The sequence below is a fragment of the Polyergus mexicanus genome, unplaced genomic scaffold, assembly GCF_030449975.1.
Source record: "Polyergus mexicanus isolate NDT 795.1 unplaced genomic scaffold, iyPolMexi1.0 SCAF_3, whole genome shotgun sequence".
NCBI lineage: Eukaryota > Metazoa > Arthropoda > Insecta > Hymenoptera > Formicidae > Polyergus > Polyergus mexicanus.
Genome location: NW_027223323.1, coordinates 5,613,191 through 5,629,406, shown reverse-complemented (window position 1 = coordinate 5,629,406; position 16,216 = coordinate 5,613,191). Strand labels below are relative to the sequence as shown.

At 33.4% G+C, this 16,216-nt stretch overlaps 6 protein-coding genes across 7 annotated transcripts; 3 read left to right on the top strand and 3 right to left on the bottom strand.

Moving 5' to 3' along the window:
- Positions 1-933: 933 nt before the first annotated feature.
- On the top strand, positions 934-5,028 carry Mlc2 (myosin light chain 2). Its single transcript, XM_070316255.1, has 5 exons — positions 934-1,040; positions 2,703-2,915; positions 3,160-3,343; positions 3,420-3,492; positions 3,945-5,028. Exons 1-5 carry the CDS (start codon positions 1,038-1,040, stop codon positions 4,096-4,098), a joined length of 627 nt encoding a protein of 208 aa, XP_070172356.1. The 5' UTR covers positions 934-1,037; the 3' UTR covers positions 4,099-5,028.
- On the bottom strand, positions 4,914-7,172 carry LOC138945062 (sodium/potassium-transporting ATPase subunit beta-1-like). 2 transcript variants are annotated; one of them, XM_070316254.1, is made up of 7 exons: positions 6,947-6,973; positions 6,680-6,834; positions 6,462-6,581; positions 5,969-6,144; positions 5,742-5,837; positions 5,409-5,568; positions 4,914-5,317 (listed from the first exon to the last, which is right to left on the bottom strand). In XM_070316254.1, exons 1-7 carry the CDS (start codon positions 6,949-6,951, stop codon positions 5,217-5,219), a joined length of 813 nt encoding a protein of 270 aa, XP_070172355.1. In that variant the 5' UTR covers positions 6,952-6,973; the 3' UTR covers positions 4,914-5,216. The 2 variants fall into 2 exon arrangements, with proteins under 2 accessions (XP_070172355.1, XP_070172354.1); XM_070316253.1 differs by having other exon boundaries at positions 4,915-5,317; positions 6,680-6,868; positions 6,947-7,172.
- Positions 7,173-7,480: 308 nt separating this feature from the next.
- On the bottom strand, positions 7,481-8,287 carry Vti1b (Vesicle transport through interaction with t-SNAREs 1b). The gene is made up of 2 exons (XM_070316256.1): positions 8,124-8,287; positions 7,481-8,027 (listed from the first exon to the last, which is right to left on the bottom strand). Exon 2 carries the CDS (start codon positions 7,909-7,911, stop codon positions 7,567-7,569), a length of 345 nt encoding a protein of 114 aa, XP_070172357.1. The 5' UTR covers positions 7,912-8,027; positions 8,124-8,287; the 3' UTR covers positions 7,481-7,566.
- A 419-nt stretch (positions 8,288-8,706) lies between these two features.
- Alg2 (alpha-1,3/1,6-mannosyltransferase Alg2) lies at positions 8,707-10,737 on the top strand. Its single transcript, XM_070316285.1, has 2 exons — positions 8,707-9,280; positions 9,456-10,737. The coding sequence occupies exons 1-2, from the start codon at positions 9,038-9,040 to the stop codon at positions 10,431-10,433; spliced, it is 1,221 nt and encodes a 406-aa protein (XP_070172386.1). The 5' UTR covers positions 8,707-9,037; the 3' UTR covers positions 10,434-10,737.
- A 266-nt stretch (positions 10,738-11,003) lies between these two features.
- Spf45 (splicing factor 45) lies at positions 11,004-13,321 on the bottom strand. Its single transcript, XM_070316282.1, has 4 exons — positions 12,749-13,321; positions 12,265-12,573; positions 11,689-12,117; positions 11,004-11,558 (listed from the first exon to the last, which is right to left on the bottom strand). The coding sequence occupies exons 1-4, from the start codon at positions 12,863-12,865 to the stop codon at positions 11,271-11,273; spliced, it is 1,143 nt and encodes a 380-aa protein (XP_070172383.1). The 5' UTR covers positions 12,866-13,321; the 3' UTR covers positions 11,004-11,270.
- Positions 13,141-16,181, top strand: LOC138945077 (uncharacterized). The gene is made up of 8 exons (XM_070316280.1): positions 13,141-13,669; positions 13,772-13,944; positions 14,015-14,124; positions 14,214-14,675; positions 14,782-14,842; positions 14,944-15,112; positions 15,230-15,410; positions 15,485-16,181. Exons 1-8 carry the CDS (start codon positions 13,379-13,381, stop codon positions 15,748-15,750), a joined length of 1,713 nt encoding a protein of 570 aa, XP_070172381.1. The 5' UTR covers positions 13,141-13,378; the 3' UTR covers positions 15,751-16,181.
- Positions 16,182-16,216: the final 35 nt, after the last annotated feature.

Here is a 16,216-nt window from a genome sequence, read left to right as displayed (position 1 = left end):
ATAAAACTCCGTTTGTTTGCCTCCTTAAAATAATGTTAGAGTTTATAATGTGTTTCAAAAAATAAATATAAAAAATTTTTAAGACAATAATTAATTAAATATACATGAGACAAAAAAATTATCTGAATCCCCTGTTCAAAGAACAGAGACTTGTGGCACATTGTATATATGTAAAATATATGTAGGAACACATGTATGTGTGTGTGTGTGTGTGTGTAGATTCTTGAATATGTCGGACAGTTATTTTTGGTATCCACGTGCTTCGGATATCGTGCTATGAACTAAAAACTCGGTCAGCATTTACATATTGTATTTTACATACACGAATGGTGTGTGGACACTATTTTATAAATTACTGTGTGGCATACAAAAATCATTATAATTAACTAACAAATTAGAATAAGATCTTAACTTATTTGATACTATATTCGAAAGAAATATTTTAAAATAATGTATCTTCTTCTTTTTATCGATTAAAATAAAATTATACATAAAATGGTAAATTTTAATATATACAATTTGTAATCTCAAGAAAGAGAAAAAGAGAGAGAGAAAGAGGGAAAAAATTAAGATGAGAACGGCACAAAATCTCTCCATCTCTTGTTTCGCACATTTATATCAAATAAAAAAAAGATAACTATGCTCATTCCAAATGTAATTTGTCTCCGGAGAACGAGGGGCGAGGGGAGATTAACCGATTATGATCACGATCGGAAATTGAAAATGTCGATGAGAAAACATCATGGTCCCGACAGAGCGCGGATGCACCGTCGTAATCTGAATTCTACAACTCCCAGGCAAACTGTTTTAGTCGAAACGTCGAAAGGGTCGCTATTTTGAGGCGACTCGAACTAAATATGGTCAGATAGGCGTTGTACCCGGGTACCCGGGGCACCCCTGCTCGGGACAACCTCCGGCTTGTCTGGTGGGGGAGATCCACAAAAGTTACTTAGACAAGTCCAGCTCTATGATTCGGACAGTTGGTTCGTCGTAACCATCTCGTATCGTCCATCTCTTAGAAATCAAACGTAGATATTATGGTAAGTAATACGTCGAGAAAAGCTTTCCGCGCTTGTTCAAGGATTCGCGCCAAAGTCTACCGTAGACTACCATGTACATCTACGGAGAAACGCGAAAAATCAAGTATCATGTCTACGTGATGCGAGATACTACTGCTATCGCGAGAATAGGAACACTGCCAAATTGCGAATTTACGATGGTGCATTTCACGAAGATGGATTATACGCGGAGTGCGTCGAGATATACGCCAACTGTGATGACGATGAATTGATGACAAGGACGTTATGTTATCAATATCGCGAATGTGTGATGATGGAGAGAATGCGGCAGTGATCTTTATCAGATTTCTTTTCTTGCCCATCAGCCGCTTAGAATCCCTTGATTGTTGTAGGTTCTATCATAAGCTACCATTTATGATTTAAAATTCTATACATTCGCGAAATGTTCTGTTTTCATCTCTCTCTCTCTCTTTCACAAATATTATTCTTAAACTATCTTATTTTAAACATTTCGAACAGAGCGCGCCATTAAATGTTGAAAATTATGAAAAATTAAAAATAGATACCTTAACGTGGCACCCCGTATTATTATAGAGTAGCAAAAAAAAAAAATTGATCAAATTTCCTGATTGCACTCTAATATTGAGAAAGCTCTCCTATATAATAATACATGTTTGTAATTAAGTAAAAATAAAAATAAATGTTTCTGTAATATGTTACTAATATTTAGTTTATATTTTAAAAATAATAAAAAAAAATACAAATGCATCTTCTTTATTTCATATGTAAGATATTTGTTTAACCGGTAAAATGAACTGCCCGACCTAACACGGCATTTATTTTACTGTCATTATAATGATAAAAATATAAAAATTACGTAATACAATTGGTAATTCGAGAGGCAGTGCGGTAACTGGATGATCGCTCTATATACGTCCTGGCAGCTTTTTCGCGCGACTTAGGGAACGATTCTATTCTTAGGATCGACCGGCAGCCGGCAGCGCCTCGCAAATTTTCTCATCCGATAATTGGCTCTTTCTGATTTCGTTTATAATTTATATTGAAATTAATCGACGTGATTATATATTGACAAAATAATTTTTATATTTTATTTTAATTCATTTTTCGAATATTTAATGTAAAATAACATGTGCACTTTATCTATTACCTATCTATTACAATAAATCTGTAAAATTGTGTAAAAATGTTCGCGCAAGATTTTAAGAAAGAAAGCAACAGGGAGCAACGCTCATAATGATATATCGCATAGAATAATAATATTCATATTTTTCTTCAAAATGCACATAATTCTATCGTCTGTGTTAATTGCATCTTGTTTTCATTTATTTGACTATTTATTTTTTTTTTGTCATCTATTAATTTCAAAATATTCAATAAAGTCGATTGATTCTCGAATTAAGAAAATAATCTTTTCGTATAAAGTGCGGTATGTTTTCTGAAGAAAATCTACAAAGGCAGAGAGAGAGAGAGAGAGAGAGAGAGAGAGAGAGAGAGAGAGAGAGGTTACGGTGGCCTTTCACATATTTTATGAAAAATTGAATTATTTCACATATTTTTCTTGAAATGGAAGACAAAATAAATTTCTGATTATAAAGTATTTTTCAACTATTATGAGAGAAATTTAATAGAGGCAAAAGTTTTGTAAAATTTTATACATTTTAGGCGGATAAAGAAAAGAAGAAGAAGACCAAGAAGAAGGAAGAGGCAGCGGCTCCTGCACCCGAGCCCGAGCCGGCGCCAGTTGAGGAGAAGGCGCCAACACCAAAGGAATCTGGCTCTGCTAGAGCGAGCAGCCGCGGCAGTCGCAAGGCTAAGCGTAGCGGGTCCAGCGTCTTCTCCATGTTCTCTCAGAAACAGGTGGCCGAGTTTAAGGAGGTACGAAAACGAGGGATGAATTCAAGAATACGAGGATAGTCCCTCCCGTAGTAGATGATTTTAATTTTAATATTAAATTCCCCGCATTTTGTTCGCAATTGTATTGTAATTTCATATTAATTTGGCATACGCATGTCGAAGTAGATAGATGATTAGAGATGAAGAAATTGACAATTGTAAAAGATTGTAAGAGATTGTGAAAGTAGAAAGCGCATTAAAACGCGATCGCGGTATCTGTTCCTAGGCATTCCAGCTAATGGACGCGGATAAGGATGGTATCATCGGCAAAAATGATCTTCGCGCGGCCTTCGACTCTGTCGGCCGACTCGCGACCGATAAGGAGATCGATGAAATGCTCAACGAAGCTCCCGCGCCCATCAACTTCACTCAATTGTTGAACTTGTTCGCTGTCCGTATGTCAGGATCAGGTACGTACAATCCATTGAAAATCTTGAGAGTTTTGAATAATTTTCCGAAAAAATTAATAATTTCTTGTTCCGTCAGGTGCCGATGAGGATGACGTTGTAATCAATGCCTTCAAGACGTTTGACGAAAACGGCAAAATTGATGGCGAAAGGTAACAACAACGAGAAATATTGTTTATTGACATTTTTCAATTCGTATCCAAGCGCCGTCACATATATTATATAAAATATACGTACAATCTCTTCCACTCTCTGGTGCCTATGATGTTTCATTGTGAACGGTCTAATACTGACTCAATATGCTGATATCGATAACTGAAGCGCTATACAACTTTTAACGATTGAAATTTTAGTTTCAATTACTATATACTATGTAGTTTGACATATAATTCTCGTGTTTATATATATATTGTATATATCAATTTTAAATATTAATTTTGCTAAAAAGTCTCAAAAAATGGTGTGTTTTGGTTTACAAATCTGAATGGAATTGGTTTTTAAAATCCACATTTTAACACTTGTTAGAGCATATACTATGTGTATATAAAATATACGGTTTGATATTATAATAGAAGATAATATAATTTTTTAATTTGTTATACAGATTAAGGCACGCTTTAATGACATGGGGCGAAAAATTTACGCCCAAAGAAGTCGATGATGCGTTCGATCAGATGTACATCGATGACAAAGGTTTTATTGACACTGCGAGTTTAATCGCCATGTTGACCGGCACAGGCGAGGAAGAGGAAGAGTAAGATCGACTCTGGAGTTATGTCCTCGAGATGGAAACGTTCCTCAATTTATGAAGCCTCGTATTAACGTCAGATTCGCACAATTCTCCTCAAAAGAGAACAGATACTTTTTTTCTCTTTTGGTAATATTTAATTTAATTAATAACAAAAGTATGACAACAACGAAATAATTACCGAATTTTTCGATCTAAACGGACCAAAGACTGTCTCTCTTTCTTTCTTTTAGCGTCTCTGTCAAAATCATTTCGTCCTTTTCTTTTCGTTTTTCTTATTATTTTTTTCTCGCTCTCGCTAACTTTTATTTTCCTTTCTATCTCTTTTTTATTCTGCTTTTCTCTCTCTCTCTCTCTCTCTCTCTCTCTCTCTCTTTTTCTCTCTGATTATCTGTCTATATTTCTTTCTTACTATCTATCTCTCTCTTTGTCACTTTAATTTTTCTTCTTTTTATTTTTCTTTCAATCTTTTCTTTTCCTTCTCTTTTTGCCTCTTTCTTCATCTTTACCTTCTCGGTCTTGTTAACGCTGCTAATTTTAGAGGAAATAACAAGATATATAGTCGATTTTGACACATTTCTTCTGGATACAAACATATGTCTGTCGATAAACGAAGCGTCATCATGCCATTTTATCGTTCACATAATAAAAATATATAAATAAAGTTCTACAAAATTCTCTAATTTCGATCTGCTATTCTGTCGACAGAATTGGCTTAGAGAGTCTCAGAGACAATTCGTAAGACACAAACATTAAATCTCGTGTTGATTCACTCAAGTATAGAAATACATTGTCATATATAATTGCTGCTCCTCATTTTTTTATTATAAATATACCTTAGATGTTACGTTCTATATACGAAACGATATCAGAGAAATACATTGAATGTATTATTAATGTAACACGGTATATAATAAAGGAATCATTGGTGGCGAGAATATTTATAACTGAACGAATAATATATATATATATATATATAAAACTAATTGTAAGAAACTTTGAACAAAGACAATTTATTTTTTACTCTGCACAGATTAAAACGCTCGTCCTATCTACCTTCTTATTACGTCTGCAAATTTGTTAATAAATATTTGAGATATGCGAATATATTCATCGACTCACCATCTTCTACGACTCCCCCAGAATTATCTGGAAATCCAATGCACTCTGTGCTTCTTTCTTTATGTTGAACGCCCATAAACTGCATTCCACCGTTACCAATCTAAATGCTAACAAATAAAACGTATATCAATAAAGTGTGTATATAATATTTGTTATTTATATTGTAAGTAGATATCGTAATATATTATTTAGGCTTACGTGTAATATTTGTAAATCGTAACGCGACCATCGGTGCCAAATAATCCGGTTGTCCCACAAAAGGGAAATATTGCACGGGAAAACCAGGATCCGGTAAATAATCAATTTGTCCGACATGCTCTTTATCAACGTTATTGGCTCCGTCGCACCATAACCAGATCTGATACCATTTAAGATAAATTATTTTGTATGATAACATAAATTGTAGTGTACGCGAGTCTGAATATATTTTATTGGTCGAGGCATTTATAAGCTATTAGCTTAATTACATATTCACCGTAATCAATCATGAATTGACAGATAAATTATTGCAAATTGGGATTTGAATCGAACCTTGTTTGAAGTTCGTACAGCATCTTGTAAAACACTCGGCATATCTTCCGGTAATTGGGAGGATTTATTATAATAAATTGGTATCCAATCAAATCTCTGTAACGTGAGTAATTTAAAAATATTTTTTTATTTAAATTACTAATACAAAAATATAAGTGTGAATATATATATATATATATATATATATTTTTTTTTTACGAATATACGAAAATAAGATTTTTATTCACCTTATTAAACTTAATAAGTACACACGGTTGTAATGGATTCGTATATCCATACGGAGGTTTTCCGCAAACGCCAAGGCTCTCAATATCAAAAAAACAAGGTTTCATATCGGACACGTTCGGCGCTGCGTCATTGCATTCGATAGCTGTTTTGTAATTTTCTTTACTCTTATTATACTCTGAAATAAGGGTGCTTATGTTAAAAACTTCTTTTATTTTTATTAGAGAAAAAATACAATACCCTTTGTAATAAAAAAATCATCATAAATTCTAAATTTTTTATCTATATTTTACTAACAAATTTTTTATCATATTTGCAAATAAAAAAAAAAATTCATTTTATAAGCTATACACACATAAACGCGCAGCAACATATTTTTCGGCTGTTTAAAATACATTCATACAATTTAATATAGTTACATATTAATTACTATTACTAAATGTATGTTGCGACGCGTTATGTTTATGCGCATATTTTTTTTTTATCTCGCAATACCTTGCAAAAAATCGTTCAAAGCCTCAATATATCTTTTTGGTCGTGCGTTTGAGCTCGAATTATTCACCCAGAAAATAGGAGATGTCGTGGGCAACAAAATATTCGGTTTAAAGCCAATTCCTGTACAGAATAGAGTACAATATACATGTATCATAAATGTATTGTTAATAGAGATTAAAAAAAAAAAATGTCGCAGAAACTTATTAAGGAGAGAATACCTGGACTACCGAAATCTAATTGGCGAAAAAAGGGAAAGTTACTGCCAAAATAAGATCTAGGCATCAAACCGGCATAGAGGAAAAATGGCTTATCCAATTTCGAGGCGTAATCAATACTAATCCACATTTGTAATGCAAAGAGAGAACCTAATATGCTGAAGAAGCACAGATAGAAGAATCCTAGTAACGCTAATTTACAAGAGAACAATTAGAATTTTATGATCAACAATTTGTAACATTGAAAATAAATAACTTAAACAGAATTACCCCATTCTTTCCCAGTTCTGCCTAGAATTTGTCTCCTCTCTGGATTCCAAATAAATCGCAAGAAATTTCGAAACGCTCCTAAATCCGGTTCAGGTATTCTACTCCGATAATATTCCTCGTCGTGTAAAATAGCCATTTCAGGAACTTCTTTTTTTCTTTTTATAAAAACAAGTTAATAAAAAATGAAATCTATATCCCTGAATATATCAAGTAATAAGTAAATATACGAATAAACAAAGTGTTGTTCTGACATTTTCACAACACTTTAATAAAATTATATACACATTCAATTACAATCATGTATATTACAATTAGTATAATATATATTTTGAGAAATTATTTAATGATATAGAAAAGCTGGCATAACAGATTATAATTAAGACAATGATTGAAGATAAATGTTTACAAACAAAAATTCTATTGTTAAAAAATTACATTTAAGTATTTATATATACATATATATATATTTTTTTGCAGTTTATTCTATAAAATATAACAGAAAAATTTTTGTGTAAAGTAATTATAACTCTACACATTAATTAGTAATGTACATTATATTTTTATTATATACGTTTACTTTTCTATGCCTTAACTTTGAGCTTAGCGATAAAATAGGCAATCTATTTATGAAAGAATTTTAAATACACTGTTATACCAAGAATAATCAGTTCCAGCAATATGATTAGAACAAGGACAGCTTTATTTGTCAAAACTTTTACTCGCATAGCATTTAAAATTTTTCGCGTTCTATTCAATTCTTCATCTGTCTGCGACAGTCTTCGCTTTGCTCGTAGAAGACGTTCTCTCTGTTCGCCCAACTCAGAGATCACTTCTGTCCCAATTTGCTCGTTTTCCGCTGCAACGGCTTGCGATCTCGCGACCGATTGTGCTGAACGTTCCAGCACTGCGTTGCCATCCAGCAAAACACGCCGATGTTCAGCCTCCCAATCCATGCCAAAATTCATTGTTATATTATATTATTCGATCACTACGCAGCAAAAGTACATGAAGAATGGAGAACATTAAGAGTAAATCTAACCAAAGATCATTTATAATTATGAACTTTACATATCCTTGTTGCCTAAAATCAAAACGATTACAAGTAAACATGACTAGTACATAGAATGAATGATAATTACATTTTTTAATAATAATAGAAATTAAATGAAAGAATTACCTATTTTTAAAAATGGCAACTCTTGTTTCCCTTCAACAGATTAACAGTGTCTTTGATCATTTGTTAACAATAAAAATTATATGCCCAGGAATTGTCTATTAACAAACTCATTCGTGTAACTACATAACCGCTATCCGTAATCCGTACTACATAACCATTCGTTAAATGACGAGCAGTGACAAGAAAACACCCTAAACCATATGATAAGTTAGCATATACATCGATCGATACTTAGGGATTTTTACTATATTGAACGCGATTAACCAATCAGACGAGAATCTGTGTCCAATCGGAACGTGGGAAAACGATTCTATACTGGGTTCGATATAAAATGTAATATCCAATAAGAGAGTTTATTTTCTAGGGACAAAAATGTTGTTGGACACTATTGGTTATATCAATATCCAACTTTTACGTCGAGTACAATGAAAAAATATGCCGTAATATGAAAAAATGCATCGCGCTTATTAACCTTGCAAAATGCAATAGATGTTTCTAAAATATTTGAAAATTCTAAATCTTTTTTATCACAGTCCATAGCTACAAGTCGTTTTGATGAAACAAATAGAAACAGATATAGATCCGCAAATCTTTCTGTATTATATAGACGTAACGAAAATTATAACATAATAATAGTACAATAAATTAAAATGATGATTTGTGAATAAACTGTCCAATATGTAAATATTATTTAACGTTGCTGGGATGGAATAACGGAATAACCTGATAGCGCTTCAGGCTACAGCTACAGGTAGCGCCATACGCCATATCTGACGCACAGCGATAAAAATCCGATCACCGGTGGTGACCGGTAAAATGCGAATACAGTTATTTGCCTCGCGATAATTTTATACTTTCCGATAAATGCACTGTGAGGACGACGGCCGTTTACCGGATCGTCATTTGCGAACACGATGACACGCATTACGTTTCTGCATCCTGATCTCGGTATCGGTGGCGCGGAGAGACTGGTCGTCGACGCCGCTTTGGCTCTGAAGAAGAACGGACACGATGTGAATTTCGTGACAACTCATCATGACCAGGACCATTGTTTCTCAGAGACCAGAGATGGCACAATTCCTGTCACCGTCGTGGGCAATTGGTTACCTAGACACATCCTGGGCAGATTTTACGCTCTCTGTGCCTACATACGTATGGTAAGTCGGAGAAAAGGTCGGAGAATAACAAGCTGTTATATCTATAATCGAAATGATAAAAAAATAATTCGAAAAAAAATCTTGAGTTTTGCCCTAAAAAAGATCTCAAACAAAATTTTGCCTGTAATTAGTAATTCTATTTAAAAAAAAAAAAAAAATTGTAACATTTTTACAGATATATGCAGCTAGCTATATAATATTTTCCGATCGACGACCGGAAGTTGTCTTCTGCGATTTAGTGTCCATCTGCATACCCGTTCTTCGACTGCGCATTCCGTACATAGTATTTTACTGCCATCATCCGGATCAGCTGCTCTCGCAACCTGGTGGCTATGGCAAACAGCTGTATCGCATGCCATTGAATTATCTGGAAGAGATTACAACTGGCATGGCGCATAAAGTATTTGTGAATAGCATTTATACAGGCAATGTGTTTCGAAGCACATTCAAGAGATTACACATTGAACCCGAAGTTTTGTATCCTTCCATTAATACAGATTTTTTCGACAAGACAAGAATAGTATCTCTAGAGAGGGTACTCGATAAGAAATTACCAAATGACAGTATTGTACTATTATCGATCAATAGGTACGAGCGTAAGAAAATGTTGTCACTTGCAATAGAGGCTCTTGCAGAATTAGAAAAATTATTAACGAAAGAAGTATATAAAAGGGTGTATTTGATTATGGCTGGTGGATATGACAAGAGAGTAGAGGAAAATGTGGAATACCATTTGGAATTAATAGGACTCGCGGATGAGTTACATGTAACAGATAAAGTGATGTTCTTACGTTCACCTTCTGACATTGATAAAGTTTCCATACTTCATCATTGCAAAATTGTAATATACACACCACCGAACGAGCACTTTGGTATAGTACCCTTAGAAGCGATGTATGTAGGCAAGCCGGTAATTGCTCATAAATCCGGTGGTCCAATGGAATCGATAGTTTCTGGAGAAACTGGTTTTCTTGTCGATTTGTCTGCCGAGGCCTTCGCTTCAAAAATTTCTTTTCTCATCACAAATCCGGATCGTGTTGAAGACTTTGGCAGATCTGGTAAAGACAGATTTCTAAGAACATTCAGTTTTGCTGCGTTTAATGTTCACTTGAATAAAGCGATAGATGACTTAATTACCAAAAAAACAAAATAATTCAGGAAGAATTAAACGATCCTCAATTCTTTTGCACATATCAAACATATTTGGAACGACTATTTGATAAAAATGATATTAAAATATTAAAAAATTAAAGCATCATTTTTCAGGGCATATTTATAATGTTATAATGTTATGTTCTACATTAATCAAATGATTAATGATTTTGATTAGAAGTTACATTTTATACCAGATTATAGCTTAAGTTTGTATGTTTAGTTTGTTTAATTATATCCTATATGGGAATATAATTTGTTATGGTTTGTATGTAAATTATATAAATAATTACTAAAAATATATATACAGAATATTCATATATATACCAATGTTTGTAATATTTGGCCTTGTTAAATATTTTATGTTGTCTAGTGTTTTAATTGTATCTATTTTTGATTTTTCTCTTCATTCTTCTATTAAAATCACAATGCTCTTAATTTATTGTAAAATAAGTAAAACGTACTAAATAAGACATAAATCTGAAAATTATCTGTTCAACTGCAATGTTTATTGTCAAGTCATATATTTAATTAGTTTCGTACAGAAGCATTTTAAATTTTACATAATCCAAAGACTCGAGTATACATTCAAATTTTACATTTATTGAAATAGAAATTGTTAAAATAAATAGAAATCATATCGATATTGCAAAATTAAATGTTAGATATAATAGAAAAATTTATTTTTTTACAATTGTATCAAACAAATTATTCTAGATTTGTTAAGTGTAAGATGTAAATAATATTTTATGCAATGGAAATATAAAATATTTATACAATTTACGAAGAAACGAGCGTATTTTTAAAAAATTAATGTTTGAAATTTTTACATGTAAAACTAGTCCATCAATTGTAAATTGTCGAGTTTTTCGCTCGAATAAAATCCTGCTTTAACTTGTCTACCGCCAAAGAAACGTCCGTTTAAATCCACTACAGCTTTGATGGCGCTTTCTATCCTTTTGAATTCGACGAAAATTCGCACTGCTTCCTCTGGAGCGGCTTCGATCACTTCGTGGATAATTACACGCGCAACATCGCCGTATTTGGTATTGCATTCGTCTTTCACTTCTGGTTCGAGATCGTCATCCACCTCTCCCGGGCCAACCATATTGCGCAAAAGTACAACCTACACACCCATTAACAAGTATGCAAATTAAGCTTAACAAATAATAACTACATGCATATGCAACAAGTAATGTTATTATAAATATATTTAATATATTTTATTATAAATATAAGATTGTTATATAAATGACCTTGCTGGGACATTTCATTATCTCGGTAATGCTAGGTTCTTCTACCGGCGGCTGCTGCGACAATAATTGATTTTCCGGTGGAGAAGCAGTAATTGCTGGTGGTGGAGGCATCAATTGCTCCCTCTCGCCGACTATTCTACCGCCACGTTTACTCGTTTTTTCCACTTGCAATGCCACTGACATGCCTTGCTCTTTCTTACCAAGACCCTGTCCTTCCTTGAAGCCATACTTGGCCATTATTTTTGCAGCCACGGATGATGTCGCATAGCCTAAATTAGGCGTCTGTCGTGGTGGTGGAGGTGGTAATTCTGAAGATTCTTGTAGAGATGGTGGTGGTGCTATGGCAGCACCTCCAATCACACCTCTCGAAGACGGTGTTCTCTCTTCGTCTCTTTCAGGAGGTATCATCGTGCTGTTACCAGCGGCAGTCTGTTTCCGTACAGAAAAAAAAATTTTAATATTATTATTATTATTATTATATTCATTTATTGTAGTAATATAATATCATTTCCATATGCTTCCCACGCACATTACTATATATTATAGATACTTAAAGACTTTTATTTCATTTATTACTTGAGTATCTTCGAAGCGAGTATTATCCCTCCTACGTTTGCGCATCTCTGTCTCATGCTCCCTATCTCTGATGTCACGCAATTCTTTCACAACTTTCTCATATTCATTGGGCCACATGGGATCATACTCATTTACTACGTTCCAATCGAATTCATCACCTATTCCTATACTGCTCACACTACCGGTGGATAATGGATTGTTATGGGTGCTATCGTGTTCCTCTCTGTCGACATCGCGGTTAGTCTTTGATTTCAAGTCTATCACTGGTGCTAGCACCGCACTAGCCTTCCTATATTGCTCACGCTTTGGCTATAAATTCATAAATAAGGAAAATAATTAAAAACTCATTAATCAATCCATTTTAAATCAATCTTGAATCTTTTAAGGAATAGAGATTATTACATATGCTTTTTTTCGACATGATAATTATTATAAATGGCAATAATTTATTGCTTGATATACATTGTACATATGATGAGTTCACCTGTGTTGTGGCGGCCTTCTTCAACTGCAATTGCGATTGCAGCAACTTAATACCGGAAGACCATCCAGCGACCTTCTCCGAAGTCCGATGCTTGTCAAAATCGTCATACAAAGACATGACGAGCTTTATTTCAATATTAAACCGAAAATAATTCAAACCTAACCTCAATTTTTAAAAGTAAACCTTTTGACAGTATGTACACTGCACAGCTGTACACTCGGCATCTATGCCTACGCATTGAATATTGAAGATTAAAGATTGGAATTTGATTAATCGGAATTTGACTAATCAAAACAAAAGGAACTAAAATTTCTTTGTCCTGATTGGTCAAATTTCAATCCTGAATCTTTGCTCTCAGTTTTGGATCTGTCAATGTATAGTCTGATATATGATACATCGTGGATCGTGATCTGCGATCTGATACGACTTTAATCCTAATCCTTCTTAATCGCCTAGTGCGCGATTATTGGAAAAAAAAATGAATTTTGTTGCGTCGTTTAATCGTATATAAGAGGCTTCTACACTCTACACGCGGTAAACTCATCGCGAAATATTAAACTATCGATCGCGACGCAAATGTGCGCATCTCGTAATCGGATACTTGTGTTGTGTGATGCGTAAGGAGAAACGATGTTTCGCGATACGCTGCGTTTCGTTCTTTTAATTTTCATTGCGATTTTTCACTGTGGCTGCGGCGATGACGGGACGAGCAGAGCAAATGAGAAAAGACACGGCGGTACGAATAATTATCAGATGTGCCTCGATAGCTTCGACATTCATAGAGATAAAATTATCAAGACTCAAGACTCTCGTGACATGGGTGCTAAGTACTTAAGTGTATTAGATGTGGATTCTAGACTGGATTGTTTAAAATATTGCTGCGAAACCGAACGATGCGACGTGTTTATCTTCGAAGAGAAGGTGCATTTAATAATATAAGATATATAGAGAGTGATAGACAAAAAGAAAGAGAACATGTTTATATATATATATAATAAATACACATAACTAATATGTTTATAGAAACCGGGTAGTTGCTATCTTTTTCAATGCGGCCCACTGCATGATTTCAAGTGCAAATTCACAAGGCATGCTAATTATACCAGCGCCGTACGTACTAGTTATCCCATACAGAATATACAAGTAGAAGAAGAGGTCAGGATATCTCAACAGGAACACGAATTAAAATCACTTAGGTATTTAAATACTTTCTGAATATATTTCTTCTTTTAATCTTCTGGTTAACAAAATTTTTGTGTATCTTAGGAAAGGTAGCGAAATTACATTGGGTTATGGATTTACAGAGACTCCTAGCAAATCTATAATCACTCAAATACCAAAAGTAATATTGACTACACCTGCATCGGTTAAACCAGGTATTGTTTCAAATGTTAAGAATCTCCGAATTATATAAATCAATGAAAAAAAAAAACGTATATGGATATTAATCTTGTGGATGTAACAGCTTGCAGCAGAAATCAATACGAATGTCGTTCATCCGGAGACTGCATAGCTATATACAACGTTTGTGATGGCATTCCACAGTGTACAGACGGCTCTGACGAAGCAGCCGATCTCGTGTGTCCCACGGAAAAACCAACTGTTCCTTCAAACATACAGGTGCCGCATCCACCCGCTGATATTCTACAATATCCGCAAATGGTCAAGCAGCGTAAGCCTCTCCCTCCATTCTACCCTGCTGCGCCAGAGATTAATCCTAAAACTTGGGAGATATCAAATTTAGCCCATCAAATGTCGCAGCCGCAAAATATTCTGTACCCTGGTCAGCCGGTAGAGTTACCGCAAATGCGTAAGAATTATGGTTCATCAGGATACCAGTGGGATTATCAGCCTCCGTATGAACAAAATAAGGATTTATATATTCCTGTAAATACCTTCCACGAACAAAATATAAATCCTTATGAACGTACGTAAAATATAATTTTTTTTCGTATGTATTTATATTATTTATATATATCTCTATTTTTTTTTATCAGAATTCTTATGAACATATTGTAAATGCATGTTTTTAGAACAACCACATATATTTAATCACAAAGGTTCGAGCGTTATAGGAAATAATGAAGCAAACAGGTAATTCGAAATATTAAGATCTGTGGTTTAATCATTGTATTAAAATATAAAAAATTATATATTAGATTAGTTTTCTATTAACTTTTAAATTTTATGTTTAGAGAGCTATATGTGGATTCTAAGCATCCTTCACATTTTCCATCACCGAATAAGATAGCTTGGCAAAATAATCCGATACAATTGTTACCATCCATTGCACCTAATTCTCAATATAAGCAAGCTAGTGATGTAGAAGATTCTGCGAAAATTACAACAACACCAGTCTGTGACGTAAGCATCTTTCTTAGCAACTTAAAATTTATTGTATTTATTATAAAATCTTAAAACTATATTTAAATAATAATAATAATAATAATAATAATAATAATAATGATTCCATTATTATAGACCTCAGAGGAACATAGAAATGAATTGATGCAGAATAAAGAATTTGTAAAGAAAGAAGAAAAAGCCAACACGCATTTGATACATAGCGAATTTGATATGAAAGCGAGCAAACAAGTTACTGAAAAATCAACTTTGTTAGCAAATGACATCATCAAGCATAATCATGCAAAAGAATTAAAAGGTAAAGATAGTATTATGTTTGCAACACTGCATTTAATTTAGTGTTTTATTGTGATACGGTTTATATTATTGTAGATCATAAAAATGTAATTGTAATCGAGGATCATCACGTAAGAGCGCATGAAAAAACCGACGATATTGCGGAACATCTTCAAATAATCGAAGATGATGTTTTAAGGCCTAAAGGGGCAGTGGTGTCATTGTCACTAGGACTCATAGCAACTGCGATCACGGCTGCTTTAATTGTTTGCCGGTTGCGAGTGGTGAAACGACGTGGTAGATGTGGACATGGTCCTTACGCGCATGACGCTGATTATTTAGTTAATGGAATGTATTTATAAACGGATACATAATGAAGAGAATCGCTCTTAAAGTCACAATCTAGTCACTTAAATATATCTATCATATTTTCGTATTGTAAGTGTTTCCCATGAGACTATATGCTAGACAAATTTCATCAAATAATTATGACATTCCCTAAAAATAAATGAAATTTTGTTACAATATACTTAGTTGCTTTATACAAAACTGCTATAGCATTTTGTGTCTATAATTATTGATAACAGCATTTTGATATATATAAAAGAATAATTAATAAAGTTATAAATTAGTTCTTGATTTTTTTGTTATATATATTCATTAAATATATTTTATCATTTCTTTCGTAATAAAAATTAAACTCTTGAAACATAATATAATAGAAATATAAAAATTCCAAATGTGCATATTATTACATAAATATATGTATATGGTATACAATATATCGCCTATAAAATTTTTAGCCTTGTCAGTATTATATATGTAAAG

Bases quoted from the DNA above. Each gene is read 5' to 3' on its own strand.
- Mlc2 (XM_070316255.1), top strand. The intron at 2,916-3,159 runs GTACGAAAACGA...ATCTGTTCCTAG, and splicing joins AGGTGGCCGAGTTTAAGGAG to GCATTCCAGCTAATGGACGC. The intron at 3,493-3,944 runs GTAACAACAACG...TTTGTTATACAG, and splicing joins GGCAAAATTGATGGCGAAAG to ATTAAGGCACGCTTTAATGA.
- Vti1b (XM_070316256.1), bottom strand. From the start codon at position 7,911: ATGAATTTTGGCATGGATTGGGAGGCTGAACATCGGCGTGTTTTGCTG.
- LOC138945077 (XM_070316280.1), top strand. From the start codon at position 13,379: ATGTTTCGCGATACGCTGCGTTTCGTTCTTTTAATTTTCATTGCGATT. The intron at 14,676-14,781 runs GTACGTAAAATA...GCATGTTTTTAG, and splicing joins AAATATAAATCCTTATGAAC to AACAACCACATATATTTAAT. The intron at 15,113-15,229 runs GTAAGCATCTTT...CCATTATTATAG, and splicing joins CAACAACACCAGTCTGTGAC to ACCTCAGAGGAACATAGAAA.
- Alg2 (XM_070316285.1), top strand. From the start codon at position 9,038: ATGACACGCATTACGTTTCTGCATCCTGATCTCGGTATCGGTGGCGCG. The intron at 9,281-9,455 runs GTAAGTCGGAGA...ACATTTTTACAG, and splicing joins TCTGTGCCTACATACGTATG to ATATATGCAGCTAGCTATAT.
- Spf45 (XM_070316282.1), bottom strand. From the start codon at position 12,865: ATGTCTTTGTATGACGATTTTGACAAGCATCGGACTTCGGAGAAGGTC. The intron at 12,574-12,748 runs GTGAACTCATCA...ATGAATTTATAG, and splicing joins AGAAGGCCGCCACAACACAG to CCAAAGCGTGAGCAATATAG. The intron at 12,118-12,264 runs GTAATAAATGAA...GTACGGAAACAG, and splicing joins CTCGCTTCGAAGATACTCAA to ACTGCCGCTGGTAACAGCAC.
- LOC138945062 (XM_070316253.1), bottom strand. From the start codon at position 7,082: ATGGCTATTTTACACGACGAGGAATATTATCGGAGTAGAATACCTGAA. The intron at 6,145-6,461 runs GTATTGCGAGAT...CCCTTATTTCAG, and splicing joins TTTGAACGATTTTTTGCAAG to AGTATAATAAGAGTAAAGAA. The intron at 5,569-5,741 runs GTTCGATTCAAA...AAATGGTATCAG, and splicing joins CTGTACGAACTTCAAACAAG to ATCTGGTTATGGTGCGACGG.